The sequence below is a fragment of the Erythrolamprus reginae genome, chromosome 4 (genome assembly GCF_031021105.1).
Source record: "Erythrolamprus reginae isolate rEryReg1 chromosome 4, rEryReg1.hap1, whole genome shotgun sequence".
Taxonomy (NCBI): Eukaryota; Metazoa; Chordata; class Lepidosauria; order Squamata; family Dipsadidae; genus Erythrolamprus; species Erythrolamprus reginae.
In genome coordinates, this window is record NC_091953.1 from 28,828,075 (window position 1) to 28,846,847 (window position 18,773).

General features: G+C 37.1%; 1 protein-coding gene across 5 annotated transcripts in view; it reads left to right on the forward strand.

Moving 5' to 3' along the window:
- The window catches only part of NBEA (neurobeachin), a 428,967-nt gene that overhangs the window by 134,312 nt on the left and 275,882 nt on the right, over positions 1-18,773 (forward strand). For 4 of the 5 annotated variants that reach the window (XM_070749903.1, XM_070749906.1, XM_070749905.1 and 1 more), the window contains 3 exons: positions 442-596; positions 2,687-2,813; positions 15,607-15,734. In XM_070749903.1, coding sequence (XP_070606004.1) covers positions 442-596; positions 2,687-2,813; positions 15,607-15,734 — 410 coding nt within the window. The remainder of the gene's footprint in view (positions 1-441; positions 597-2,686; positions 2,814-15,606; positions 15,735-18,773) is intronic. The other variant, XM_070749901.1, reaches the window with a different exon arrangement.

The window sequence follows — 18,773 nt, forward strand, 5'->3', positions numbered from 1 at the left end:
AGCATTGCAAATACACAGAAGTGTGGGAGGTGGGGTTTCCCATGGAGGGGAGCCTCAGGGGAATCCCAGCAGCGCAAAAACGGGTGCTTTGGCTGGCAAAAGGGGTGAATTTTGGGCTTGCATGCATTAATCACTTTTCCATTGATTCCTATGGGAAACATTGTTTCATCTTACAAACTTTTCACCTTAAGAACCGCGTCCTGGAACCAATTAAGTTTGTAAGACAAGGTATCACTGTATATTATATATTATATATTATATGTTATTATATATTATTCTTTTGTTTAATTTTTTGTCCCTCTTTCCTTCCTATGCTTTATGTTTGCTTTGATGTTTTATTTATGTAATAATAATACGTTGATTTCTTCCTCTAGTGTATTGATAGGAAAGGAGAAAAGCAATTTTTTTTCTTATTTTGCACTGCTTTTCTTTCCTCTGTAGAAGTGTTGTAGTTCCAGTGAAAAAACCTCCCCCTGGAAGTCTAGCAGTCAACACTGTTGGAACTACCACAGCTGGAGGTGGACTACCACCAAGCAGTACGCCAAATATATTTGCTGCCACAGGAGCTACCCCAAAAAGTATGATAAATACAACAGGTATTATCTTCAGATATTTTTGAGAATTTTGTCTTTCTCCTTCAGAATTTTTTTTGGGTGCTTTTTGTATCTTTCTTATATTTGAAATCCTTTTGTAATAAATATCTTTAAGCATTCTCACTTCCTAGTGTGTAAATTGAAAAGATCCCCAGAACATTTATCTTCTAAATCAAGAAATTCAGTTAGTGGTTGGAAAAGGGGGAAATTGTTGAAGGATATCACAATTATAAGCTCAATCTGCTATGTGAAATGCCCCTAAAGTTTATCAGCAGTCCTTGATTATTATTTTTTATATTATATTATATTAGTTCATAGAAATAGAATCAACCTGACTAGACATTAATTTGCTATTTCCTATTGCTGTGAGCCGCTCCGAGTCTACGGAGAGGGGTGGCATACAAATCTAATTAATAATAATAATAATAATAATAATAATAATAATAATAATAATAATATATTGGAAGAGGTATTTAAAATCTTTTATGAAAAATCCCCTAGTAGAAATGATTACTGAAATGACCATGTTCTTAAAACAAACTATCCAATAATGTAAAATACTTAATAATAGGATAACTTATCGAGGAAACAGCTCATAGATTTCATGATAGCTGTATTTTATTGCTTTCTGTATGCTGTTTGCATTGGTGTAAATGGTATTACTTGTACACAAGATATTTTTGTTTTCATCTCTTCTACTATATATGCCACAAACATATGCCAAAATCTGCTCATAGTAATTTGGAACATGTTTCTCAGAACATGTCATTTATAATATTTCTTTGGGATTTTTAATGAAATACAGTGGTACCTCTACTTATGAAATTAATTCGTTCCGTGACCAGGTTCTTAAGTAGATAAGTTTGTAAGAAGAAGCAATTTTTCCCATAGGAATAAATGTAAAAGCAAATAATGCATGCGATTGGGGAAACCACAGGGAGGGTGGAGGCCCTGTTTCCTCCCAGGAGATTCCTGGAGAGGCTCTATGGAGGCTTCTCCCTGCCTTTTCCAGTTACAGATTCGGAGGCTGGGGTTTGTAAGTGGAAAATGGTTCTTGAGGAGGTAAAAAAATCTTGATAAACCCGGTTCTTATCTAGAAAAGTTCGTAAGTAGAGATGTTTGTAGGTAGAGGTACCACTGTGTACTCAGAATAGTGACTAATTTACTGAAAGATATAAATGACATCTTACTGGTTTATGAAGATCAGATACTTCCACATATTCAATTTTATTTCCATTAACACTAGATCAGTGATGGGTTCTAACTTACCTTACTGACAGTTCGCTTCTTTCCTTGCTGTGTGGCCGTGTTTCATGGCTATACGCATGCACAGCAGTGAAAAATCTGATTTTTTTAAAAAAAAACCTGAAAACGAGATGGCGACCGCATGCTCAGAAGAATTTTTTTAATTTAATAAAAAATTAAAAATATGGCAGTTCCCACAGACTGGTACTCAACCCATTCCATGATGCCATTGTGACATCTCATCAGCAGGCCGCTACTGGTTTTGGCAAACCAGTCCAAACTGGGAGGAACCCACCTCTGCACTAGATGAAACTGGAAATGCTTATTGCTGTTTTCATGTTTTAGCCTTGAGTTTTATAATAATTGTTTCGCCAAATGGGTTTGACATTTTGTTCAAAAGGGATATATATATATATATTTATGAAATATATTTGTGAAGTATAGTTATAAAACTTTTTAAACAATTAGAATGTAAATTAGACATGGGCAAGATATTCTAAATGATTTTCTCCTATAATTTTAAAAAATTGGTTTCAGGTTTTTTTTTCATGCATAATCATGAGAAAACTTGGAAATAAATATTTGTACTATAGCATTTTGGAGTATAGTTAAGAAAAAAAGAATGAATGGTTTTGATTGAATTTTGGAGTATTCCCTACTGAATAAATTATTTTAATTTATTTAATTCAAGTTTTAATTATTAGTTGCTCAATTTTTTTAAGCGAAAAATGTTGTCTAAAAGTGATAGCAGTCCAGAATTATGATGCATAGAAAATAGATACATTGTGATTTACTGTGAAGTTGATGCATTGCTTTTCAGACTGAATATACTCTATTTTGGTGGATAGGTGCGGTGGATTCGGGATCTTCATCATCATCGTCATCATCTAGTTTTGTAAATGGTGCTACTAGTAAGAATCTCCCTGCTGTTCAAACCGTTGCACCAATGCCAGAAGATTCAGCTGAAAACATGAGGTATACTCTATTGATTAGTCTGGAGGTGGATTAAAAAAAATGAAAGGCAGAGAACTTACTAGCAGCAAATATCTTTGTAAAGGATTCTAGGTTTTTGAAATAAAATGTACTGTCTTGGGAACTTACTGAAGTACAAATGTGAGCTATAACCATGTTACATGTAACCATGTAACCATAATTAATATACTAAGAATCATATTTTTCTTCAATATTTTCTCATATAGCAAACATTGCTGATGTAAATATATAAATGTAAATATAAGAATGCCCTGGCAGTATTTCGAAAGACCCTGAAAACAGGTTTAGCAACTCATTATGGCAACCAGGGAATGTAGTATGACTGACAGATTGGTTGTATGGAATGCTATTGATAAATTCTGATTACCTCAGCTATTTTTATGATGGTTTTTTTAATGTTTGTGTTATCTTTTAAAAATTGTTCTATTCTTTTTTGTTCTTTTTCAAAAATTGGTTTTAATCGTAAACCCCCTAAAGTCATATACATGAGATGAATGGCTATAAATATTTGAAAAAACAAATAAATGCAATTTTTTAAAATAAAAAACACACACACTATAGAAGAGATTTAAATTTTTAATTTAATTTTTTTTAGATAGGATTCACACATTTTCTGAGGAAAAATATTTTCATTACTATCTACCTATAACCTTTTATAATCAAGTTTACAATTTTAAGATCCTGAAATATAAATTCAATTGTTACAATGTTATAGAAGTAAGAAAACATATTTAGTGGTGTTTATCAAATTGCAATCTGGCCATGAATTCTGTCTTGATGATTACAGTTTGATGTTTTATTTAACATTGAATCACTAATTATACATCAGATAGTCCTTTAAAAAAGAAATTGATCCAATTTTAATTTTAAATCAGTTTCAAAGATATATCTTTATGTTTTGCTTTCTCACAATCTGACATTTCCCCCTCTAGATATTTGTTTGACTATATTTGGGAGGAGGGTAAAAATTAGATTATGACAAAAATATGGATTGAAGAAGAGGTTACTTATCATGCTAGTCTTTCTAAAGTGAATATATTGGCAACCAGTTATGGGATTTTCAGTATTAAAGTAGACTGGATAAATATTTTTACAGAATTGTTTAATATTAGGGATAAGGGGCGTACATAAGTGCACTAGTGTGCCTTTCGTCCCCTGTCCAATTGTCTTTCCTTTATCTCATATATCATATATATTTTCTTCCTTTCATATATCTTCTCTATTTTTACATATTATCTTTATATATATTACTTCATGTCTATTCTCTTCCATATGTATTGTATATTGGACAAATGAATAAATAAATAAAATAATTAAAAAGATTTATATGAGATTGAGCTAACATAAATAATCATATTTTTTTTACTTTTAATTGTGGAATGTAATGCATAAACAATGGAGATTGGGGTTATTTCATCCAGTAAATTGTATCTATATTGAGATATTTAGATCTTTGTAATCAGATTGCGAAGAGATTGAATTTGTTCTCCAGTTTATGTAATTTAAACAATGTGAGAAAGCTGATTTAATATTAAACTTAATAATATTAATATTATTATTAATAATAATATTAAACTTAAACATTCATTCATTCATTCAGTTTTTTATGCCACCCTTCTCCTTAGACTCAGGGCAGCAATAGTACTTTTTAACAGAGCCAACATATTATTGCCCTCATTTTACCCACCTCGGAAGGATGGAAGGCTGAGTCAACCTTGAGCCGGTGATGAGATTTGAACCGCTGACCTGCAGATTTACAGTCAGCTTTAGTGGCCTGCAGTACTGCACTCTACCTGCTGTGCCACCTCGGCTCTTTGCTTGTTTCATGCTATTTTGAGTGTCATTGTAAAAGAGCTGCTATTATTTATCTGAATTTTAGCATCGCTAAGAATATGAATGGATTGCATATCCAAGTCTATTTTTTCTTGATGCCTTTTAAAACAGGCTTCCAAAAGTTGTGGATACTCCATCATTGGAGTTTTGAAGAAGAGATTACACAGTCCTTTATTTGGAATAGTATAAGATCTTCTGTTTGAACAAGAAGTTGGATTATATGACATTTAATGTTCCTTACAACTCTATTCTAACTTCAAATGCCTCATCTTCACAACTGGGATTTTCAGTTATTCATGCGGTGCCTCACTAACTCTTGTTTTGCCATTTTATATATTTATGCTAACATTAGAAAAGATGAAATGTTGTGTAGTTTTTCCATGATTCATAGCGTGGCATATTTCTGGTTTGAAAAAGGACCATTGAATTCAGTATAAGATTTTAGTCTTTGAATGTTTCTTTGTAGTTGCCAGTGTTTCAGAAATTGAATTTTATATGAAGTATTATTTTTCATAAAATTTTCTTGAAATTTCTATAATGCATCTACACATAGTTTAAACAGTAAAATAATTTTTGTTTTACTAATTTTCTATTACTAAAAGCTTTTTCCATGTCTCCAGAAATAATTTAAATTTGTTGAACAAAATACTCTGGGTAGAAAACCATTTTTCTACAAGAAGAATTTTAGGGAAAAACTTCAACTTTTAATGTCATGTTTATATTAAGAACATACATAACCTTTTAAAATATCTGCTGTGGGTTGTCAGGAGTCAGCATAATCCTTTCTACTCTCCTTCACGGCTGCCTTGTGGCACTTCTTGTTAAAATGACAGAATGATTCCGTGAGAGCATTACTAGGAAATAAATGCCATAAGATAAAAAATCAAATACATGTAATGGCCAGTGTTATAAATGCGCTTTTGACCTATATTACACTGATCATTACCACCTTTGGATTATTGGAACTCTCCTCCTGAAAGGTAAGGAGAAAGTTCTAATAATTACAAAGGATAAAGGTTCTCTGTTCTCTCCTGTTAAGTTGCTAATATATTTTTTAAACTTTGAGAGGAGAATAGCATTTTGTTGAGGAAAATAAGAGGAAAGGAAATGGATGGTTGAACTATTTTGTACACCCAGTTTGTAAACAGTTTGGAACAGTACTCCTTTAAGGCGTTGTAGTACAGTCAGGGGTGGGCAGCAGGCAGGATGGGGTGGAACACAGTTCCACTGGCGGAAATGAAGTTGTGTGCCCAGCTCCAGCTGACCCCCGCCTCCTATCCTCTTCCTCCTCCTTGGAAAGCAGCAGGGACACCAGTACTGGCAGGAGTTGCAGGGGGGCCATTTCTGCCCCTCTTTTCTCAACAGCTGATCACCACCCATTCGCCTAGCTACCCAGCCTGAGGTGGGGAGCGACGCAGGAAAGAGAGCGTGGGAAACGCGAAGCAAATTGTCACCCCAGCGAGCGACACTGGTGAGGTTATAAGTCGAGGACTTAACAGTTCACTTGAACGATGATGATCGTTCAAGCCACTCCCACCTGGTCACATGACCATTAAGCCACTCCTACCCAGTCATATGACCATCAAGCCGCACCCACAAAATAAGCCACACCCATAGTGGGGCAGTAAAAATTTTGGCTGCCCATTACTGAGTACAGTGATGGCAAACCTATGGCACGCATGCCACAGATTGCACGCAGAGCCATATTTGCTGGCACACAAGCTGTTGCCCTAGCCTAGCTCCAGTGGGCATGTGCAAGATGGCCAGCTGATTTCTGGCTTTCACAGAGGCTCTGGGAGGGTATTTTTGGCTTCTGGAGGGACTCTTGGGTAGTGGGGGGGGACGTTTTTGCCCTCCTCAGGCTCCAGGGAAGGCTCTGGAGCCTGGAGAGGGTAAAAAATGGGTCTACCGGGCCCACCAGAAGTTGAGAAGCAGGCCATTTCCGGCCTCCAGTGGGCTTCTGGGGCAGCAGGGGAGGCCATTTCCACCCTCCCCAGGCATTGAATAATGGGTGTGGGCATTTGTGCATTCACGATAGTGTGCACTCACACACTTTCAGCACCCGAAGAAAAAAAGGTTCACAATTACTGCTGTAGTACCACAAGAGGTTGGGATGAGATTAAAGCAACAGAAAATGACCTTAAAAGAGGAAGTAAAAAATCAACGTGTTCCCTGCTTCCTTGGAAATGCAGTAGGAGAAACAATTTTAATGCCTCTTTTACCACTTAGATGGTTTGCATTAAAGATTGACTGGTTTAACAATTCATTTAATCCTATAATTTACTAATGGAACTAATAAACCAAATGTGCTAGAAGATTGTAATCCCTTCCCTTTCCCCAGCCTGTGTTTTGAACCTCTGTATTCTTAGCAGTGGTTCTTACTGCTTTAAACATTTAGAACTGGAAACTGGTGTCAGGATATGGTAGGTATATAAATCTGTACAGAAAGAGCAGAGACTTGAAGCATCAAAAATATTAACTAATGAATTATACTATAAGCCTTCTTGGATAGCAATTTGCTTAATCCAAACATTTTGATAGATTTATACCAATGTAATTTCTTTCTACTGGTAATCTAATATGTCAGATCAGGGGTTCTCAAACTGACAACTAGTTTGTCAAGCACAATAAGAAAGAAACCCTGGAGTTTAATCTAGAGAGGCTCAGGTTGTGTGTGTGCTAGAACAGGCAAACATGTATCTCAGGATTCCTGGAACAAAATAGATGTTTCTTTTCTGACCTCCCAGACCCAGCTGCTTACAGCCCGGACAAGCCTCTGTCCATTATACCACACTCAATTAGCTCTGGGCCCATAGACTCTCCCATAGGCAGGTGTATGATCAGGTCTAGTGTATGTCAACAGTTTGATAGAATGATCCATAAACTGAAAAATTAAATGCATCCTATGCAAGAACAGGATCTTTGGCCAGTTAGCAATATAGGCAGGGAACAGGCTCTTAACATTTAGTCTCTACCCCACAGCTTGGGAGCATACCCAGATTTTTAGATCCCTATGAAAGGCTAAACTTAATGGACTCGAGGCTATTTTGATCTATGACAGGAGGATGTTCCATAAATTTATTATTTATTTATTGGATTTGTATGCCGCCCCTCTCCGCAGACTCGGGGCGGCTAACAACAATGATAAAAAACAACATGTAACAATCCAATTTAATAAAACAACTAAAAACCCTTATTATAAAAATCAAACATACACACAAACATACCATACCATACATAACTTGTAATGGCCTAAGGGAAGGAATATCCTAACTCCCCTATGCCTGGCGACAAAGGTGGGTCTTGAGTAATTTGCGAAAGACAAGGAGGGGGGGCCCCGTTCTAATCTCTGGGGGGAGTTGATTCCAGAGGGCCGGGGCCGCCACAGAGAAGGCTCTTCCCCTGGGGCCCGCCAAACGACATTGTTTGGTCGACGGGACCCGGAGAAGGCCAACTCTGTGGGACCTTATCGGCTGCTGCGATTCGTGAGGTAGAAGCGGTAAGTCAGAAGCTACTGCAGAAAATACTTGCTTTCAGGTCTGCACCAATCTTGAATTGCACCTGGAAACACAAGGGTAACCAGTCGACTTCATGCAGGACAATCTTCTTGGTTACAGTTTCAGATTTTGAGTTGGGTATGGATGATATTTGTTATGGCTTTTTAAAATAAATCCAGTAGGGCATGATGGGCAGCATACTTAGAAGGACAAATAGTAAAGGCATGGTGATAGCTGAGAGTCCCTAGTCTGTCACCCAGATTGCTGTGTGGGAATGATCAACATACTGTGAAAATCCAGTTTATTCATTCTATTAGTCCAGCTTTCTGCTACTTATAGTCCCTTACTTATTTAGGAACTGACTGTTATTTAATTTAAATAATCACCAGCAGTGTTCCCTCTAATTTTTTTTTGGGGTGGGAGGAAAAGTATAGTGTCTGAGCGGCAGTCCCTTCGGGACTGGGCGGCACAGAAATAATAAATAAATAAATAAACAAACAAACAAACAAACAAACAAACAAATAAAAAACCCACCCTGTTTTGCCTCAGAGAATTTCAAAATAAAATACTGTACTGTGTGTCTATAACAGTGAGCTCATAATAGGGCAACTCTATCAATATCAAAATGCCACTTAAATAGTTGAGCTAGTTTCAAACTAGATTTTGATTTTCTTTCTCTCTTCCTTACTCCCATTCTTTTTCTTTCTCTTTTCCTTCCTCTCTTTTTTCTCTCTGTTTCTCTCTCTTCCTCTCTCTCTCCTTCCCTCTCACTCTTTCCCTCTCGGCTTCTGGGCAGGTTTGGAAAACTCTGAGTTGATGATGATTTTTAAGTGAGCGATTGCTCACTGCTCAGCTTAGAGGGAACTATGATCACCAGTCAAGATCTCTTTCTGAGGTCAGTGTGAATTTGCTGAGCTGACTGGGAATAAAGGGCAGCTAAACTGGGCAGCTTTTCACAGCATTTCAAGATTTAAAGACGTATTTCAAGATTTAAAGATGAGTCTACGGAGAGGGGCGGCATGCAAATCCAATCAATCAATCCATCAATCAATCAATATTGCATGGGAACAGGCAGCATCCTCATGATAAATTTTGTGACACTAACAGGAAACAGAAGACAAATGTGACCACATCTGGATGCCAAAGACTTCTCTTTTGGGTGATGAGAGGAGGGATACTACTGGCCCTACAAATTGAGTGAGGAAAGCAGAAAGGGGGGAGGGGCAGAACAATACAACTGCCACACTTCTGATTCCAATAGAAGTTCCAGACCAACAGTCTCAGCCACATTGCCAATACTACCAGGAAGAAAGAACTTATGAATTGGGAAAATGTGTCAATATCAATATCAACTTTATTTGATTAGTCAATCGACCATATCAAAGCAAGAAAAAGGACCACATCGGTCATCATAAAACTGTGACTGGTTAAAATACAGTAAAATTGGCTAAAATAGAGGGAATTTGAATAAATAATAAGTTAAAATGCAGTATAATAAGCTAAAATTGAGTAGTAAAACATGAGAATATAACTCGTGCAAAGGATTATATTAAACAAAACTAAGATACTGATATAAAATATTCTTAAGTAAGTTCATCTCCTTTGCATGCCACCCCAATATGTTCTATAAAACGTATTCTCATCTGTACAGCCCTGACTATAAACTTAGCGGTTCTAGAAACTACATATATATTTGTACCCTGAAGAAAAAATGATAGTTGTTTATTACAGTCCCAGTGTATGATTTTGTCAAGTAGGGGCTGTAAATACTGAGGTCTTACTGAAGAGTATAGTTTACAATTGAGTAGCACATGTGCAATGTCTTCTATTTCTGGTGCACCGCAAATGCATGTTCTCTCAAAATATGGTACTTGGTGGAATCGTCCGTATCTAACCATAGAATCTAACTGCTCAAATCTTGCTCTAGTGAGTGCTGTTCTATGGTATTGGGTCAGACCCATTGTCAGATATTTTTCTAGTTGAAAGGCTCTTTTGTTCTTGGCTAACCATTTCAGTGACCTGCACTTAGAAAGTACCTCCATATCAATTTGTGCATTAACATCTAAAACTCTTTGTTTAAATATTTCCTTGGCCTGATGTCCAGCTGAAAGCAGGTGTTGCATTGAGAAACCGAGATATAGGGTGCTTTGAGAGAGCTGGTTGACCCATGTAGTGGGTTTGGGTGTGCCCATCTGTTCTTCTAAGCACATTTTTGGGAGTCTGTCAGGTTCCATTGGGAGAATCCTCCACCAATAGTTGAAGACTTTAATAACTGTTAAACTGTAGATGGAATGGATGCCAGTTTCAGCTCTTACTGCTGCTGCGGATGTATTTCTGTCGGTCCCCAAGATGGTTCTTAGAAAGCATGCTTGGTTTTGTTCTAGTGGTGCAGCCTTTAACAGGCCCCACAATTCCGCACCATATGTTAGCACAGGTGCGGTTTTTGCTTTATAGACCTTCAGAATTGGGAGCAGGGAGCTTGGGTGGTTATAACTAAGTAATTTAATTAACGTTTTAGAGCGTGCTGTGGCCTTCATAGAACTTTGTTTAAAATGATTGGCCCAGGGCCCTGTATCTGTAAAAACCACCCCTAAGTAATTGAATCTGTCTGTTTGTTCTATAGGCTCCCCATCTAAATACCAGTTATATTTAACTCGCCTTTTCCCAAAAACCACCACTTTGGATTTGTGCTTATTAATGTTCAAGTAGTTAAGAGCACAATAATCACTAAATTTCCTCATCAGTCTTCTCAAGCCTACTTGGGAATGTGCCATCAGAACCATGTCGTCAGCATATAGAAGGATGTTAATATGTCTGTTGAGGATCTTTGGCATGTGCAGGTCTGTGGATTGGAGAAATCCTGGAATGTCATTGACATAAAGGTTAAACAACGTTGGGGCCAAGATGCATCCTTGTCTGACTCCTTTATAGGTGGGGATGCTCTGAGTAAGAGAGCCACTGACCCCGGTACGGACTTTCAGACATGTGTTTGTGTAGAGGGCCTTTATCAGGAATAGTAATCTGGGTTCCATGTTTAACTTGGCCAGCTTCTTCCATAAGATGTCTCTGTTTATAGAGTCAAATGCTGTGCTAAGGTCTATAAAAGAAGTAAATAAATGTTTGCCATCAGTTGTATATTTGGTAATAAGATGATGTAACACAAAGCAGTTATCTATTGTAGAATGTTCGTGTCTGAACCCGGCCTGTTCTTCCCCAATTATATTTTTCTCAATTACCCAGTCCTCTATTTTCCTCAAGAGATGTTTTGCATACATCTTAGCTGTTATATCGATCAGGCTTATGGGTCTATAGTTTTTTGGATCTTCCTTGTCTCCTTTTTTATGTATGGGAACTACAATGGAAAGTTCCCATCCTGCTGGGATGTGGCCGGTCTTGTCTATGTATGTAAACAGGCTTGCCAATAGTGGAGCCCACCAGTCACTATGTGTCTTAAAAAGTTCAGGAGGCAGGAAATCCTCACCTGGTGCCTTACTGGGTTTCAGTGACTGTATAATGCATTTAATTTCTGTCACTGTAACAGGTTTCCAGGTAGGAAGATTATCAAGGATCCGGGGCTGAGTCATCATCTTTCCTGAGTTATCTTGCTCAGGGGTAGCAAATAAGGTGGTATAGAAATCCTCCCAAATTGAGGCTGGGATGGGAATATCAAGTAGGAGCCTACGCTAGTTCAACAAGCCAGATGCAAGATTCCAAAATATAGCTGGGTTGGGCCCTTTTGCTGCATTTTCAAGCTTAGACCAGACTGCGGCTGTATATTGAGCTTTCTTATTAGCTATTAGTTTCTTGTAGTTGCGTCTGAGCTTTAACATCTTTGCATGTTTACTTGGTGTAGGATTTCTTTGGACCAAACGCATGACTGCTCTTAGTGACTTTTTTGAACGAGAACACTCAAGATCGTACCAATGTGATCAATGTGTCACAGTTGGGGCTTTCACCTGAAGATCCTCAGACTAGGTCCTTTCCTTAACGGTTTAGATTGACAGGCTCCATAGTGGCAATTCCCTAGTCCCATAATAAGACCAGCCTTATCTTAACTCTGTTATTTAAACTTAGACTAGACTATTGAAACTAAAGTCAGGAAATAAGAATTTAACCTTGTCTTTGGTAGCCCACAGTCTCCATTTAGATAAACTTTTGAATTCAGAAACTAGTTGTCCACATTACAGTGGCACTGGAAATTGTTTCGATAGCTAAGGCTTGTGTACTAAATAATACATTCCTGGTCTTATCAGAGACACATGTTAATTTGATTACTGTACTTTGTAACTCGTTCAGGAAGCTGTAATCTGACTAATTTACTAGGTTCAATTATAAGGAGCACATACTCCAACGACAGAATAGCTTCTCTCCCTATTTTCTGTTTATTGATATATTTTGGGGCCAGATGATTTGAAATATCATAATTTTTGTTATGTACTTTTATGGTTTTGTACTTCATTAGAAATACATTTATAGACGTGAGGGAAAGGAACTTTACAGTCACTATAACAAGGAACTTCTCCAGGCAAATAAAACCAAAGTCTCTGTGATAAAATTCTCTTTTTTCCCACAGCACAAGGAATATTTTATTTAGGCAGATTTTTAATGGAAAAACTATATTGGCTGTGCAATTAGTTTTTAAGTAAGCAGATATGATTTATTCTGATGCTGTTTTTAAGGATGTGTCCTATATTTTTAAGTTTATAAATATCTTCAGATCGTTGTTGCCTATTGAAAGCTACGGATAATTTTGTGTGGATAATATGAATCATAATACAGGACATTTAGAGATCAAAATGCACTTGTGGAGACTAATACCTTAAAATTGTATGCAAATATTTCTATAATTATTTGAAACTTTAAATGAGATTTCAACATCGCTTTTAAACAGAGCTGAACAATTTCATAGATATACAGTAGTTGATTGTTCTAGATTTGCAGATTTTATAATTATAACAGCAATGCAGTAGAAAAAAAGAGAAATAGAAATGAGTATAGTAGTGGCCTTGTTTCATTGCTCCAGTGGGAATATTCCACTGGATGCTAATTTGCTAATGGAAAAAGCCTTTCTGTTCATGAACAGTTGTCTCTGAATCCAACTTATTCTACCAGACTTTTTTGGGTGTATGTGGCAATTTTAGATGCAAGCACATGATCTATTTAATACTGGACATCAGATATGTGTATCCCACTTTGTTGATATCAATTTAAACCTGAAACTTGATTAATGCTTGTGTGTGTCATTAGTATATACAACAAGAAATGCTCTATGAAAATATAAATTGCATTATTAAACTGTATTATTAATCTGATATAGGTTCAGGGGTATGGTAACTACCATAGACTAACCAGCCTCCATTCTGTAGTAACCTGCTATAAATACAGTACATTTGTTTTAAAGGTAGATAGTTAGAAGATTTCCAAATACAGGCAAGGCAGACTAACATTAATACTTGAATGGGAGGCTATAGAAAATCTTAAGAGTTACAGATAGACTTCAGTTTATGGCCATTTAGTCAACAACCATTCATGACGACAGCACTGAACAAATGGTACTTATGACTGGTCCCAGAAGTTCCAATCATTGCAGTACCTGTGCCAGTCATGTGATTGAGATTTCGTGCTTGGCGGCCAGCTTGCCTATATCAGATTTCAGCATCCTAGTATCATGTGATTGCCATTTGCTAAATTCTCTGGCAGCTTCCCACAAACAAAATCAGTATAAGAACTGGCAGTGTAGACCTCGAGCACTCTGTAGCACACACCCATAGCAATCCCTGGCATAATTTGCATTCCCTTGCAGTACCTACCTGCTTACTCACACTTATTTATTATTTATTTTATTTATTCATTTTATTTATTTATTTTGTCCATTTATTTTGGTTTTAGTGGGTATACATGTATATCTATATACACATAGTAAAATACATGATGAAGGTTATAGAGGAGATACTCATAGTAAAATATATCTAAGACATAATAGAAAAGAAGATATAGTAATAGAACATATCAATGAAAGAATAGGAGAAGAGATATAGGAATAGAAGAAAGGTATAGGAGATATAGGAGAGCAATAGGACAGGGGACGGAAGGCACTCTAGTGCACTTGTACTCGCCCCTTACTGACCTCTTAGGAATCTGGATAGGTCAACCGTAGATAATCTAAGGGTAAAGTGTTGGGGGTTTGGGGATGACACTATGGAGTCCTAACACTCACCCACAACCCCTGCTAATACCTCACCCCACCCCAGCATCTACCCAAGCCCTCAATAGTTTGTCTACATATTCCTCTCTCCATGCAGCACTCACCCATTTCCCTTCACTCCTTACCTAATACTCCTGCATCTTCCCCCATAATGACTTGCATAGTATTGGGGTTAATACAGCAACTGGGAGTGTTGGAATTGCCGTTGCTAAGCGATGTAGTCATAACACATCACACTTTATGACAGCATAGCTCAGTGGCAGAAAATCCAGTCCCAATTGCCATTCTAACCCAAGGACTAAATAGAAACTACACATTGCAGCTGCGAGAGCAATCACGGGCTTTCCCAAATATGCCCATGTTACACCAACACTCCGCAGTCTGCATTGGTTGCCGATCAGTTTCCGGTCACAATTCAAAGTGTTGGTTATGACCTATAAAGTCCTTCATGGCACTGGACCAGATTATCTTAGGGACCGCCTTCTGCTGCACGAATCCCAGCGACCAGTTAGGTCCCACAGAATGGATCTTCTCCGGGTCCCGTCAACTAAACAATGTCGTTTGGCGGGACCCAGGGGAAGAGCCTTCTCTGTGGCGGCCCCAGCCCTCTGGAACCAACTCCCCCCAAAGATTAGAATTGCCCCCACCCTCCTTGCCTTTCGTAAGCTGCTTAAAACCCACCTCTGCCGTCAGGCATGGGGGAATTGGGACCCTCTTTCCCCCTAGGCCTTTACAATTCAATGCATTGTATGTATGTATGTATGTATGTATGTATGTATGTATGTATGTATGTATGTATGTATGTTTGATTTTTATATTAATGGGTTTTTAATCGTTTTTTGTATTGAATTACTATTGTACACTGTTTTATTGTTGCTGTTAGCCGCCCCGGGTCTCCGGAGAGTGGCGGCATACAAATCCAATAAATAAATAAATAAATAAATTGGCAAAGAATGTGCCAAAAACCCCTATCTCCATGAAATCACCAAGAGTCAAAATCAATTTAAAGCAGACTTTATCTTCATATTATATATATTTTTGTAGGAGATATGTTAACCCTTATGAAATATGTGAAAATTGGGTATACTAGTTTCTGACTGATTCGTTAGATAAAAAAACTTTTTGACACTGTCCTGGTTCAAATTATGTTATTAATTATTTTATCCACCTGCTTTAAACATCTTTGGATTACTTTATGATAACTTTGTTTACCTCACTTGCCGTACTTTGCTTTCAACAGCATAACCGCGAAACTTGAAAGAGCTTTGGAAAAAGTGGCTCCTCTTCTTCGGGAAATCTTTGTGGATTTTGCCCCATTCCTATCTCGCACATTGTTGGGCAGTCATGGGCAAGAGCTCCTAATAGAAGGTAATACATATTTAATAATTATTTTATTATTTCGTTACATTTTGAATAACTGCTTATGACCGTCAAAGGTCAACCATAACTATTCACAAACAGATTAAGCATATACATGTAATTCCATTCAATTAATGTACTCCTTTGCAAAAAAAATAAGGTATATCGATATTCCACACAGTTTTCAATATCAGTTAAACATGTACTACTGTCATAGAGACATAGAAGATTGACAGCAGAAAAAGACCTCATGATCCATCTAGTTTGCCCTTATACTATTTCCTGTATTTTATCTTAGGATGGAAATATGTTTATCCCAGGCATGTTTAAATTCAGTCGCTGTGGATTTACCAACCACGTCTGCTGGAAGTTTGTTCCAAGCATCTACTACTCTTTCAGTAAAATAATATTTTCTCATGTTGCTTCTGATCTTTCCCCCAACTAACTTCAGATTGTGTCCCCTTGTTCTTGTGTTCACTTTCCTATTAAAAACACTTACCTCCTGAACCTTATTGAACCCTTTTACATATTTAAATGTTTTGATCATGTCCCCCCTTTCGCTTCTGTCCTCCAGACTATACAGATTGAGTTCATTAAGTCTTTCCTGATAAGTTTTATGCTAAGACCTTCCACCATTTTTGTAGCCCGTCTTTGGACCCGTTCAAATTTGTCAATATCTTTTTGTAGGTGTGTACTCTCCACAAATTGTATATGTTAAAAGATCTGTATATTCAGATGACTTAAATTGTAGTTTTTGAAGACATATTTCCTGTTCCATATACCTTTAATAAAGATATAACATTTGATGTCATATTTTGCTTTTTGTCTTTTTCCTCTCATCATGAGAATTGGTTTGGTTTGGACTGCCCATCAACACATATTTCAAGTCTTTGGGCTTTATGAGAAAAAACTCTTTTAAGACATATATGAGATTAATCCAATACATTGTCTTAATTACATAGTTGAGGCAAGTTAAATTATACTGGACAATGAAGTTTGATTTCTGAACATTTTGGGATATAACTCAAAGATTTTTGGCTGCTAATCATGAAAATAAGCTGTAATTTAATGTATCATGTACCATTTTATAGAAATCTTTTGTTTTTAGACAATGGCAATGTATACTCTTTAGTACCTGTTAGCTATGTTGAACACATGGAAGAAAAATATGGAACTCTTGTCAAAGAACGGGGGGGGGGGACGACACATCATCGAAACATTTAAATATGTTAAAGAGTTAAATAAGGTTCAGGAGAAAAGTGTTTTTAATAGGAAAGTGAACACAAGAACAAGGGGGCACAATCTGAGGTTAGTTGGGGGAAAGATTAGAAGTAACGTGAGAAAATATTATTTTACTGAAAGAGTAGTAGATGCTTGGAACAAACCTACAGCAAATGTGGTTGGTAAATCCACAGTAACTGAATTTAAACATGCCTGGGATAAACATATATCCATCCTAAGATAAAATACAAGAAATAGTATAAGGGCAGACTAGATGGACCATGAGGTCTTTTTCTGCCGTCAATCTTCTATGTTTCTATGTTTCTAAGGAACATCTAAGACATCAAGTACAACTGGAATATTAAAAGTAGTGCTCTACTGTTTGGAATGCAGTTTGGATATGCCAAATATCCTTGTACATATGTGAATCAGACAGACATGGACGAGAATCACACTACATTAACAAGAAATTGCCACATTAAAAGAATTTGGTTTCAAGACAAAAAAGAAGAAGGCACATGAGCCACTTGATGACCCAACCAAGATATTTTTGCCTTTGCTTCATAAAAAACTCAGACTTTGGAAAAAAAATGTGAAAGCTATGAATGAGAAAGGTGAAGTTTTTGCTTTTGTGACAGATATTTCCAAGAATAACTGATGTCAAGATTGAGGAAGACATTTTTGTTGCTTCACAGATCAGACACATCATCAGTGAGAAGCAGTTTAAAGATCAGTTAGTGGAGCCAAATAAAATGAGCTGGAAGACATTCAAGGATATTGACAATTTTCTTGGCAACCACACAATATCGAACTGCATTCAGCTGGTTGACAAACTTCTAATAGTGTACAGACCATGAAGTGCAGCATTTCGAAAATTAACTTTCTGCATTCAAACTTAAACTACTTTCCTGAAAAGCTAAGTGTAATTAGTGACAAGATTTTACCAGGTGAAATGGTATCAGGACAATGGAATCTATCGTTGCTGGCTGAGTGTTGTTGGATACTGCAGCAAGATACATCGGATACAACCAACAGTAAAATATTTTAGCCCTGCTGAACTGATGTAGCATGTCAGAAACATTGTGTGATTAAATACATTATAGTACAGAGTCATATATAGATGTAAATAAAATGAAACATCATATTTCACACTATACCGCATTTCCTATGGAAAACAAAAAGTTATTCAAAAAAAGAGCAACCAAGATGATTAAGGGATTGGAAACCAAGACTTATGAAGAGAGACTGAGGGAACTGGGCATGGATAGCCTAGAGAAAAGGAGGGCCAGAGCGGACATGATAGCAGTCTACAAGTATACGAGGGGATGTCACAGAGAGGAGGGGATCACTTTATTCTTCAGGGCACCAGAGGGCCGGACGAGGAACAACGGCTGGAAGCTGACCAAGGAGAGATTCAACATGGAGATAAGGAGGAACTTCCTGACAGTCAGAGCGATCAACCAATGGAACAACCTACCAGCGGACGTTGTGAACTCCAACACTCTGGACATTTTTAAGAGAAGATTGAACTGCCACTTGACTGGTGTACTATAGGGTTCCTGCTTGGGCAGGGGGTTGAACTCGATGGCCTTCATGGTCCCTTTCAACTCTAACAATAAATAAATAATAAGTAAGCAATATAAATCCAAGAGAAAAAGAATAGATTAAGTCCAACAGGGGTTTAATCAGCATTCAGCCACCCAGTCAAGTTTTAAAGATGAAAAGAAAAACGAAACCAACAACAAAAAAAGTGAAGTTAAAACCTAGGCATGCTTAAGAAAGTGAATTGCCAAAAAGAAAATGGATGGCCAATGACTTTCTGAACAC